The 12,126-nt window shown below is 47.7% G+C and overlaps 1 protein-coding gene across 1 annotated transcript in view; it reads right to left on the bottom strand.

Moving 5' to 3' along the window:
• The window catches only part of NID1 (nidogen 1), an 85,493-nt gene that overhangs the window by 24,828 nt on the left and 48,539 nt on the right, over positions 1-12,126 (bottom strand). Inside the window, exons 10-12 of the mRNA XM_043596250.1 lie at positions 9,740-9,865; positions 3,098-3,247; positions 1,289-1,411 (exon numbers count right to left, since the gene is read on the bottom strand). Of these exons, the coding sequence (XP_043452185.1) occupies positions 1,289-1,411; positions 3,098-3,247; positions 9,740-9,865 (399 nt within the window). The remainder of the gene's footprint in view (positions 1-1,288; positions 1,412-3,097; positions 3,248-9,739; positions 9,866-12,126) is intronic.

The following is a 12,126-nucleotide window of genomic DNA, read 5'->3' as shown; positions in this document are numbered from 1 at the left end:
TGACGGAATACCATGTGGTTTAGAGGACTGAATCCAGGCTTAAGCCCATCAGACAGACCTGGGTTTGAGTCTCAGTTCTAGCACTTACTACCGGTGGGACCTTGATTACGCCTTTATCTTGGTAAGCGTCGGCATTCTCTGCCAATGGGGATCATAATAGTGTTTGCTCCAAAAGGACAATGGTGAACATTACATTTGAAAGAGTACGGGGGAAGCTTCTAGCACAGAGCAGGTTCTAACAAACAGCAGCCAATTACACGCATTCACGCAACAGCATCTGTCGAGTGCCTCCCACGTTCCCAGAATTGAGTCCAGATCCAGACCCAGGACTATCATTATTCTTATGGTCTAATGAGATGCCACCCAAGCCTTGGGTCAGCAGGTAACTTCAGCAGGTGCACAGTCCAGGTATAGGTGGTAATACGGACAATTCTGTACAGTCCGTGGCCTCCACCTTTCCCTAGTGGTGGCCCTTCACGCGTGCTCCCCACCTCCACCCTAGCTCTATTCCCTGTGACTCCTAGGAAGCTGGGATGGGTCACTTTTACGTGTGAACTTGACTGGGCCACAGGGTGGGGATATGCCAGATACGTGGGTGCCAGATATTTGGTCAAACATTCTAGGTGCTTCTGTGAGGATGTTTTGGATGAGATTTTACCTTCACAGACTGAGTAAAGCAGATGGCCTCAGCCAAACAGTGGAAGGCCAGGATAGAACAAAAAGGCTGGCCCTTCCCTGAGTAAGAGAGAATCCTTCCTTCCTAATGACTATGAACTGGGACACTGGCTTTTCTCTGCCTTCAGTGTCAAATGGGAACATTGGGTGTCCCGGGTCTCCAGTTTGCTAACTGTAAATCTTGGGACTTGCAAGTCTTTATAATCATAAGAACCTCCCTTATAATACATTCCTTTATAAACAAACACAGATAGGCAGACAGACAGACAGACACACACACACACACACACACACACACACACTATTAATTCTGTTTCTCTGGGGACCCTAATCTAGAGCAGTTCTTACCTGAACTGCTTGCTCAAGTTACAAGGATGACAGACTTTAGGTTGCCAGTACAGTTACGGTCTGTGTGGCATCCTCTGGAGTTGTGCAGTGCACAATCTGCATGCCCGTTCACTACAGCTGTGCTCTGATATCCCACCTTAACAACTCTGAGGACCCTCCATAGAGACTGCAACTTCCCCACCTCACCTCCTCTCCCAGGTTCAGGGACTCAGGATTCACGAATGTGGCAATGGCTTACCAACTCCAAACATCTCTGACACCTTACCTCCAGGCACACAATGGAAGCCGTCTCCACGATAGCCGGGTTTGCACTGACATGTGAAGGAGCCGGGAGTGTTGTAGCAGAAGGCATCGGGGTGACATTGGCTTGGCTGGCATTCATCCACATCTGCAAAAGAGCCACCAAGCCCAGGGACAATGACACTTGTTCTGGAATTCACAGTTTATACAATAATTTAAACCACTTCGTTAGCTCTAAAGGACTCTGTTTCTGATCTGGGAACAGTGATTTAAAGTTCACTAAACATTACTCATCAAAACGCAATCTCCCTGGGGCGCCTGGGTGGCTCAGTCTGTTAAGTGTCTGACTTTGGCTCAGGTCGTGATCTCGAGGTCTGTGAGTTCAAGCCGCACATCAGGCTCTGTGCCGACAGCTTGGATCCTGGAGCCTGCTTCAGATTCTGTGTCTCCCTCTCTCTGCCCTCCCCTGCTCATGCTCTGTCTCTCTCTCTCAAAAATAAACAAACATTTTTTAAAAAGCCGCTAACTCCCCAATTTCTATCTTGTGTATTTATAAATGTGTTTCACTTTGATGATTAACATTTTCATGGAAAATTAAGCATTCAAAAGGAAAAAAAAAAGAGAAGATTCCTTTGCATATTATATAAAATGATCCTTCTCACCACAAATGAGAGCTTCAAAAATGTCTGAGAGTTTGGAGACATTATTAACCACTGACAGAAAAACCTTGGAGACAAGAAAAAATTCACATTTACTTTTCTTTCAGTAACAAAAAGTAAATATCCCAGGTATGCCTGGGTGACTCAGTCATTTAAGTGTCCAACTCTTGATTTCAGCTCAGGTAATGATCTCACGATTCTTGAGTTCAAGCCCTGTGTCAGGCTCTGTGCTGAGGGTGGAGTCTACTTGGGATTCTCTCTTCCTCTGTCTCTGTCTCTGTCTCTCTCTCTCTTAAATAAATAAACTTAAAAAAAAAAAGTACTGTATCTCAGAAATTATAATCTTAGAAAAGCTTGGACTTTTCAGAAATACTACATGGTGTATTATTAAGTAACTTTGCAAATCAGGGGATCAGGGTACTTTTTTTTTACAGCTATCTTACCTAAAATCATCTTTAAAAAGCATCTTGGCAGCCAACAATGGACTCACCTCACGTCTGAAAGAATTCTGTGGAGACATTTACTCTCCCAGACTCTGCAGTCATTTATTTAATAAGGGGACTTGGCTTTTTCTGGAGCAGAAGGTGAGAGCAGACCAGGAGAATGGCTATAGCAATGTTACTAAAGAAAAAGCTGGACCTCAAGTCCCCATGTATACAAGGATTATCTGCCTTTTTGGAAAAGATAATCTCCTCAGTTCCTACCAGACAGCAGGGGTCTAATTGTTGCTTAAGCGAGCAAGTCACAGAACAAAATAGTAGGGGGAGGCTGAGCATCTTCTCCAGTGAGAACAGCTTCCAAAGGAAAATGCATGGTTCACACTACCAGAGACAAACAAAATGCAGCCCATTTACCCAACAGAGTTGAAAGGGTAATTCTCAGGGCACCTGGGTAGCTCAGTGGGTTGAGCGTCCAACTCTTGATTTCGGCTCAGGTCATGATCTCACAGTTCATGAGATTGAACCATGCCCTGGGCTCTGCTGACAGGGCGGAATCTGCTTGGGATTGTCTCTCTCCCCCTCTCTCTGCTCCTCCCCTGCACTCACTCTCTCTCAAAACAAATAAGCAAACTTAGAACAAAAAAGAATAGCTCTCTTAATTTCAGGATGAGTTGGTAATTAGCACATGGAATCTTTTCGGGTTACACAGGGAGAAAAATCAGAGGAACCACATACCTCGGCAGGCTCGGCCGTCCCCAGAGAAGCCCGGCAAACAGGAGCAGGTGTAGGAGGACCCTCCCATGTAGATACACTGCGCCCGCTGTGGAATGTCACAGTCATGGAGGCCCGTTGTGCAGTAGTTGATGGGGCGCTGGTCCACGACAGCTACAAACAAAATGTTGACACGGTGTTTGGAGCGAGGCGTCTGAGTGGTCCCAGTGACCTTCTAAGTTCCCTCTGCATCAGTGCTTTAGTCCACTGAGGGGAATGTGCAAGAACCCCAGACATCTAGGCATCTTGCCGGGCATCATCCTCCGCTCTCCACTGGGTGATACCCATGGACTTCCTGTTGTCTCCCACCTGGATCCTGCCTCTGATGGTCCTTTGCACACGGACACCATGGCTGCTCATCCAACCTGGTACTCACCCTCTCTGTCTCAGGCCACGCTCCATACCAGGTTCCCCCAAACCCAACTTCCCTTTCACCTGGAAGCGAGTTGGAACACCTGCAGGTGTATGTACACACCTCCCGGGCAGTTCTGTCAGAGCATGTGAGGAGAAGGATCTGAGACTTCCCCACGGCGTCTTTCCCCTTGGCCCACCGGGCAGGAAGAACACGGTTGAGCGTGGCTGAAGTCAAAGTCACCCATTTCCCACGAAGGAAGGAGAAATCAATTTTCCCCGCGCAGTGAGACAGGTGTTATAGAAAGATGGCGGGCTTTGCGGGGGGAGGGTAGGCGTCCCTGGGTTTCTACCAGGTGCATGCGTGTCCGCCACATGGCTTTGGGGAGATCACATAATTTCTCAGAGCCTCAAGTTCTTCCTCTGTAGGAATTACTTCCTGCAGGCCAAGCACAAGGAGGCCCAGTAGATGGAACTCCTGTTTTCTAAAGGGTCCTGATGATAGAACTCATAGAACGAGGGCTCAGGAAGTGGGTGAGTGACACAGAGGCTAGCCAATAACACCCCACCTTGTTCTCTTCCCTCAAGTTGGAAGTCAAGGGCTGAGGTCTAGGGCATATGTTCAGTGGCTGATTCAGGTTCTCTGGGGGTTCCCAAGGTACCAGTTAACTTCTGGTTTTAAAGCTCTAAGACCCAGGACAGAATCCTATCCCTCGAAATGGCAGAACAGAACCTCTCCTTCCCTCGAGGGGGCCCTCGGTTCTGGATTATCCTACAGGAGGGCTTCTCCTCTTTCTCCTGAGTCTTCCCAAGACTGAGTCCAGTTTTCCTGGTCTCATGTGCTTTGAGAGCGAGAACTCTGAGCACTGTCAGGGGATGCAGAAAGGAGAGGATACTCTTCAAAGGTCTGTGGGAAACGAGAGGTTAGCAAAGTAGTGGCGGAAGGAGGAGGTCTAGCCTGTGCACTTGGCAGCTTAGACTCCTGAAGTCAAGGCTCAATCAACTCCCATGGGACAGGCACCATCAAACTGAGTCTTATGGGCCAAAGGGTTGCTGGATTTTAAATTACTGCTAGCGGTCCACAGATATGTCTGGAAAACAGTGACCTAGATGATACCTAACAAGTCCTAACACGTTCTGCTTCCTTGGACCCTCCTGCTGTCTATTCTTCTATTCTATTCTTTTCTCTAGGGTCCCCTCCCCCAGCCCAACAAATCCTTCAGCTCCTGGTGTGAAAGGGGATGCTTTCAACAAATTAGGATCCCCAAAAGGTAGGGAAAATGCTGGCCGACAGAACAACCAGGAAATCAGCCTCACTCTGCTTTCTTTTCCCTCTTCCAAGAAATATTTATGTCATTTATAGTTTTTAAGCGATCATTTTATAAATTACGTTTGCCCGGGGCCTCGTTTTGCTGCACCCTTCTCAACAGAGGGGAACCTTGGTGCAAACACGTATGGGTTTCGGTGTTCTCTCCCAACCATCATCTTCACATATGTATGCGTTTCTATAATCTTCAAATCATTTCTAGAAAAAGGCAAGTTATAACTGAATTTCTTTCTTAAAAAAATTTTTTTAGGGGCGCCTGGGTGGCGCAGTCGGTTAAGCGTCTGACTTTATCCAGGTCATGATCTTGCGGTCCGTGAGTTCGAGCCCCGCGTCGGGCTCTGGGCTGATGGCTTGGAGCCTGGAGCCTGTTTCCAATTCTGTGTCTCCCTCTCTCTCTGCCCCTCCCCCGTTCATGCTCTGTCTCTCTCTGTCCCAAAAATAAATAAAAACGTTGAAAAAAAAATTTTTAAAAAAAAATTTTTTTTAATGTTTATTTTTGAGAGACAGAGACAGAGCGTGAATGGGGGAGGGGCAGAGAGAGAGAGGGAGACACAGAATCCGAATCAGGCTCCAGGCTCCCAGCTGTCCGCATAGAGCCTGATGCAGGGCTTGAACTTACAGACCATGAGGTCATGACCTGAGCCAAAGTCAGACATTTAACCGACTGAGCCACCCAGGTGCCCCTTAATTTCTTAAATCTAGAAATTTAAGAAAATTGAATTTCTTAAGTCATGTTTTTTTCTTTATGGAAGACCATGTTTCCATGCCAAAGCAATTTTCTTCTTAAAGAGGTTTTAAAAGCTCCTTTCACGATTCCAAACGGTTTCATTCTACTTTTTTCATTTTAAAATAATGACACCACTTTAAAAAATGACACACTTTTTGGGGCGCCTGGGTGGCGCAGTCGGTTAAGCGTCCGACTTCAGCCAGGTCACAATCTCGCAGTCCGTGAGTTTGAGCCCCGCGTCAGGCTCTGGGCTGATGGCTCGGAGCCTGGAGCCTGTTTCGGATTCTGTGTCTCCCTCTCTCTCTGCCCCTCCCCCGTTCATGCTCTGTCTCTCTCTGTCCCAAAAATAAATAAATGTTGAAAAAAAAAAATTTAAAAAAAAAAAATGACACACTTTTAGAAAAAGACACCAGGGTGCCTGGCTCTGCTTTCTGCAAAGGCCTTGACCTCGCAGAGCTGGTAACCTCTCTAGAACTCTGATCCTGCCCATTCAACTGATGGGCAGCTACAGGGTGGGATGGTGGGGCAAGTTTGGGAAGGAGAGAAAAATTGGGCCCAAATGGGAATTAAAAATGAACTATAGCTACAAGTAGATGGTACGTTGGGGTTGTACTTTACCAGCTCCTCCATTTGGGAAGACAACCCTGGGAAAGGAAGGGGCCCTGACCTCAGAGTAGGCTGGCTGGGGCTGAGCTGCTGCCACAACCCACCCTCCCGCTCCCCCCCCCCCCCCCCCCCCCGCCCTCCGGAGACACCTGCAGGCTGGCTCAGGCTGGAAATGAGGCAATGAGAGAGAAGGAAGAAGATGCCGGTAAGGAAAGGAAGGACAACTAAGGGAAAGAAGTCATGTGTTCAAAGGAGAACAAAGGGCAGGGTGTAAAGAGCTCCAAGTGGGGTGGCCTCACACAGCTTCGAGTTACTTCCAGTTCTGAAAATAAGGTCACAAAAATGAAGGATTTATAATAACTTTTCCTAGCAATATGACAGGCAAGGAGAGAGGAGATGGGCAAAGGAAGAGAGGGGAAAGGCAAGAGAGAACGATGGGTGAGGGAAGGTTAAGCCTAAGCCTCAGCCTGGCCCTCTTCCTGCCCTGAAGGAGGGGCAGGTGCACGGGGCCATGCACTGGGCAAAGAAACCCACGCAAGGGGTCAACAGGACCTCAAGTTTCCGCACGTTCCACACGCAAAGCCACCTATCCTAGAACTGTGGCCACTCAGAGGGGGTATCTGTGTCTTCATGTCAAGGTGATTTATGGGCTGTTTCCTTCGTGTGAACATACTCTGCACATTCTTTTTCTCTTTTTTAATTTTTTAAACGTTTATTTTTGAGAGACAGAGAGAGTATGAGTGGGGGAGGGGCAGAGAGAGAGGGAGACACAGAATCCAAAGCAGGCTCCAGGCTCTGAGCTGTCAGCACAGAGCCCGACGTGGGGCTCGAACCCACACACTGAAACGTCACGACCTGAGCCGAAGTCGGACGCTGAACCGACTGAGCCACCCAGGGGCCCCGTATTCTAATTCACTGCAAAAGTCTGCATGCCGTGGACAAGAGAAAGTCAAAGGTTTACAGAAAATGCCAAACACAGAAGTCCACGAAGCTGCCCCTCCCATAATGGATGCCAGTCCTCATGAAAAGTTCATTTCCTCCCGCCAGCTCATATCCACTGGGCATGGGCCCCAACCCCTCACAGCTGGCAGGGCACAGGACCAGCCTCCTCACCTGTCCAAATTCTTTTCTCTTCCTTCCTTGCTGTGACCAGAAGAAAACTCTTCCTGTGACCAGGAGAAAACACTGCTTATTCCTTATTCCCAACCCAGGCTTCCGACCCAGGACACAGTTTTCATGAGGAATTCTGGGATAGGTGAAATGGCCATGAAATTATGCAGTGATGAGCCGGAGTGATTTGTTTGAATGCGTTTAGGCAGACCTGGTTTTACCCCCTGAGCCATCCCTCCATGCAGTGAGTCTCAAAGGAGCTGAGTAAGAGGGGTTAAGAGCCAAGTGGGATGGAATCGAGTGGGGCCTCCAGGCAGTGGGAGAGTCAGGAAACCTCACAATGCTGGGACCCGTGGAGCACAGTGATCTTCAGGTGGTTTTCACATTTGTTTCCAAGCAACGGGATCCACCATTCGAACAAAATCTCGCCCAGAATCTGATATGTAGAGAAATCAAAGGCTGGAGGTCGGGGTGGAAGCCAAATCTGCCCAGGCTTCTCTGTGTCCTCACTGGCAGCTCCTAAGGCTTCTTCAAGGGCTCCAGGGGACACAGTGAACCAGGATCCAGTCTGAGGAGTGGACGCCCAGAGACATTAAGTGTCTTCCTCAAAATCTGATGCCTTAGGAGTAGACATTTGCACCCCACCTGCCTTGCACCCTGCCCTATCCTCCAGTGAGTGTGCATGGCAGGAATGGTCCGGCACAGAAACCCACGACATCACGCCTCACAGCCATTGGCCCCACGACTGCACACTCCACCACCCAAGTCTGAGCCCAAATGTAATGTAAACGGTGCTGTCATGAGAAGTAAACCTTGGAGGGGCGCCTGGGTGGCTCAGTCGGTTAACTGTCCGACTGGATTTCGGCTCAGGTCACGATCTCACAGTTCATGGGTTTGAGCCCTGCATTGTCTGCATGGACAGCGTGAAGCCTGGTTTGGATTCTCTCTCTCTCTCTCTCTCTCTCTCTCTCTCTCTCTCATAAACAAACATTTTTTTTAAAAAAGAAAATAAACCTTTGGATCACCTTCATCTCAAAAAGCATGGAAGTCAAGCCAAATACACAGAAATGGTTGTTCTCTATCGAACAAGAAAAAGAAGTAACCTTAGCAGCAGAGCTGAAATCTTCACTCTGTGCGAAGGGGACAGGCTTTTCTAAATCCACAGATGTTTGGGTCACATTCAAAATTTGAGAACTGCCTGTTCCCTCCCGCCCTCGAGACATCACCTCGCCCCGGGACCTTGGAGTCTCATCTGAGCTTCAAGACAGAGCAAACAGAAAGCACGCTAGGGTTTAGTGAACAGCAAGGAAGGGGCGATGAGACGGTTCACTGATGCCATAAAAGAAGAATCTGTTTTAAGTTGGGAAGAAATGTTGAGTTCAGATGGTCCATTCAGCATGCTGCCCTCCAGCCCTGGAAATCGCCACAAATCTTTGAACTTAAAATTCTTGGAACCAACAGGTCAAAGTGCAGCAGTAGGAAAAAAAAGGGAAGAAATCTAAACAATCTGGGTCTTTGTGGTTGGTCTATCTCCATCACCACTAAAATCATCACCAACCTAAAGCATTATTAGCCCAATTAATAGTTTTAAGTCACTCGCTTTGACGAGGCTACTACTTGTGGCTTATAAATTCGAAAGCCATGCACAGAATGGTCCCAAATGGAATTTTATTTATTAATTTTTTTTAACGTTTATTTATTTTGAGAGAGAGGGGGGAGACAGAGCATGAGTGGGGGAGGGGCAGAGAGAGAGGGAGACACAGAATCCGAAGCAGGCTCCAGGCTCTGAGCTGTCAGCACAGAGCCCGACACAGGGCTCGAATCCACAAACTGCGAGAACATGACCTGAGTTGAAGTCAGATGCTGAACCGACTGAGCCACCCAGGTGCCCCTGAATTTTAGAGGTAAATCACGAAAAATTCAATCTAAAGCATCTGTCAGGTGCTCCCTCCATATGAATTTCAAGACCACCGATTATGGGATGCCTGGGTGGCTCAGCTGGTTCAGCGTCCGACTCTTGGCTGCAGCTCAGATCATTATCTCACAGTTCGTGAGTTCAAGCCCTGCACTGGGCACTTGTCAGTATGGAGCCTGCTTGGGATTCTCTCTCTGCCTCTCTGTCTCTCTCTCTCAAAAATAACTAAACGTAATAAACAAACAAATGAAGAAACAAGTGTAATTGTTTTAACAGGTATTAAAACAATGAAAAGAATTAAAAGGAAATTTATAAGAAGGAACGTAGTGCAAAAAAGCTTATCAAAGGTGAGGGGACACTATTACTATAGCATAGACAATAACACTGCTTATTTGTTATATGTATGACCCTCTGGGTAGCTGGGGGTAGGGAATGAAGTCTGATTCATCTTTGAAAACTGCTTCCCTCAACAACAGAAGCCAGCACTCGCCAACCCAGCCAGGACAATTACCTGGGGCAACACCTTCGCCGTATGAACAAACGTTTTGGAAAGTTATCTACAGAACTTACCCACACACGTCCCCTCCTCTGAAAACTGATAGCCTTCCACACACTCGCAGCGGAAGGTTCCAGGGTGGTTATTGCAGATGGCATGGCTCCCACACACCGAGGGCTGTTCTGAACATTCATCGATATCTACAACAAATTTTTTCAACAGGCAGACTTTTAAAAACCACTTCTTCAAATATCACCAGGTATAATAAAATAGAAAGCATTTTGGCCCGTGAAGGGATCAATTTTGAAACAAACTGTTCTATATTCCAAAAGTAGCGTTAGTAAATAGTGGTTTTTTTCCTGGGCATAACTTTCGAGAGAGATCTCAAGGTCCTCCTGCTGTAAACGTGGGCTTCCCGTGCCTGTCCTGGGATTAGCTGCTGAGCCTGGAGTTCACCAACACCAGAATGGTACACACATGTCAGAAAGATGTGCGGACAAGTGTCCAGACCGTTGAGGGGTCCTTCTGAGGATGACACAAAATGGATGTAAGGCGGAGCAGCACCTAGGATTCTCAAGAAATGTAGCTATTATTCTAATTTTTAAGGATTCAACCTATACAACCAGCCATGGGGATGGATTTGGCCAATTCTAGGAACATGGCCTTCGCATGACCTCTAGGCATCAGGGTCCAATCTAGAGCTAATCCCACAGGAAGCCTGGTTGGCCCGGACAAGAAACTGAGCTAACCTGTCATGACCCTGGTTACCTGTCCACTGATGGGTTGAAATAAACACAATCACACAAGGTCTTTCCCATGCCAACCTCATTCTCAGAGGGTACACGGTTACTTCCAGCATTTCTAGAACTCAGACACATAGACAGATTTCATGATGGCTGAGAACAGACAAGTCTTCTCCACTGCCCCCCCACCACTCCCCCCCCCCCCCAATGCCTTAAGGTGAATCTTTCACACTTGGGAGACAAAGCCTCATGCATCCACCACCTAGTCAGTCTCTTCACTGGTAAAACAAATGCCCCGCTGGCCTAGTGGACGTGGAACAAGATAAGCATCTTTGCCACACCATTCCCGTACCCACGCAAAACCCCAAAACAAACGGTAACAGCTTTTTGAAAATATACTGCAATGAACATTCCTGCGACACGTTTAAGATACAAGGTCTCACACAAGAGGACGGCTCCAGGCACAGCTGGAAGGTCACGGAACAAAGCCCCCTCCCCCAGCAGCCTCTTCCATGAGACTGGGGTGCGGGCGTGGGGATATTGAGCAAGCGTGGCCTCCACAGCTCTATCCACCAGCTGCTGCTCCAACAACACAGGAGAAAAAAAAAATCATTCCGGCTTCCACGGTCTCCATGCGTAACCCTCAGAGGACACTCCCAGCACAGATGTCTGGACGCCCTGTACAGACTGCAGGACTCCACGGCTTCAACGCGATTGCCAAAGCACAACGGCACAGAAGCAAAGCTTTTCAATCAAAGGGACAGGACAAAATCGCTAGGGGAAGTTTTCCAAGTTCCATTCGCCCCCGGAAGGTTTATGGCAGGGCAGCTGTGAGTTTCAAAAAAGCTACACAAGTGATTAGGAGGGAGCTCAATCCCCTCATGCCCTAGGTGCTACTGGCCAACAGGATGGGGGCGGGGCTCACGGGATGATGGAGGGGACAGTCCCCTGGCACAACCCACACCTCCATAAAAGTCTGCACATATAATCCAAGCAGGGTAACACTTTTTCTTTAGAGCAAGACTCTAGCAGTTTCCCCACTACAAGTGCACAGTCCTTAGAGTGTGGAAACTCTTCCTAATGTCTAATTTGAACCCCTACCCTCCCCCCACCCTTCTGTAAATTGAGGCTAGGACTTTAATTCTTACTTTATTGGAAACAGTGCATTGGTGATAACTGTCCCTCCTAAAATCTCACAGTAGCTGTTCAAAGTTTATTTTTCTTATTGTATTATCTGGTCAAACTCTTCTTTGGGAAGACATTTCCTCGCACACAGCTCATTCTCTAACCCGAAAGGAAAATGCTGGACTATTCCTGTAATCACTGCTTCCTTTTTTCGTTTTTTTCAGAATGGCTACTTTTCATGCCTTTCCAACAACTCTAAATGTGTCCCTTTTATAAAGGCCAGGCTCTTTGAGGAGGGGACTTGTTCACTTTGATTTAAGTGTCTTGTGTGTGCTCAAGAGACGACAGGTTATCCACAACCATCTCTACAGACTCCCAATCGAGAAACACACAGAAGCCATTCTGCCAGGCACCCGAGCTCTTGTGTTTTCATCTGGAGATCTTCTCCAAACTACCTTCGAGGGTCACTCTGCAGTGTCTCGCCAACACCGGGCTTGTTCAGGATGCCAACTATCATTATATCCACATCACCCAAACTGAATTACAAAGGATCATTCCCTTCTAAGTCATTTTGCAGGTCAAAATAATGCATG

Source organism: Prionailurus bengalensis, chromosome D2 (assembly GCF_016509475.1).
Source record: "Prionailurus bengalensis isolate Pbe53 chromosome D2, Fcat_Pben_1.1_paternal_pri, whole genome shotgun sequence".
NCBI lineage: Eukaryota > Metazoa > Chordata > Mammalia > Carnivora > Felidae > Prionailurus > Prionailurus bengalensis.
Note: the sequence above shows the minus strand (reverse complement) of the source record. Positions and strands in the feature narration are given on the sequence as shown.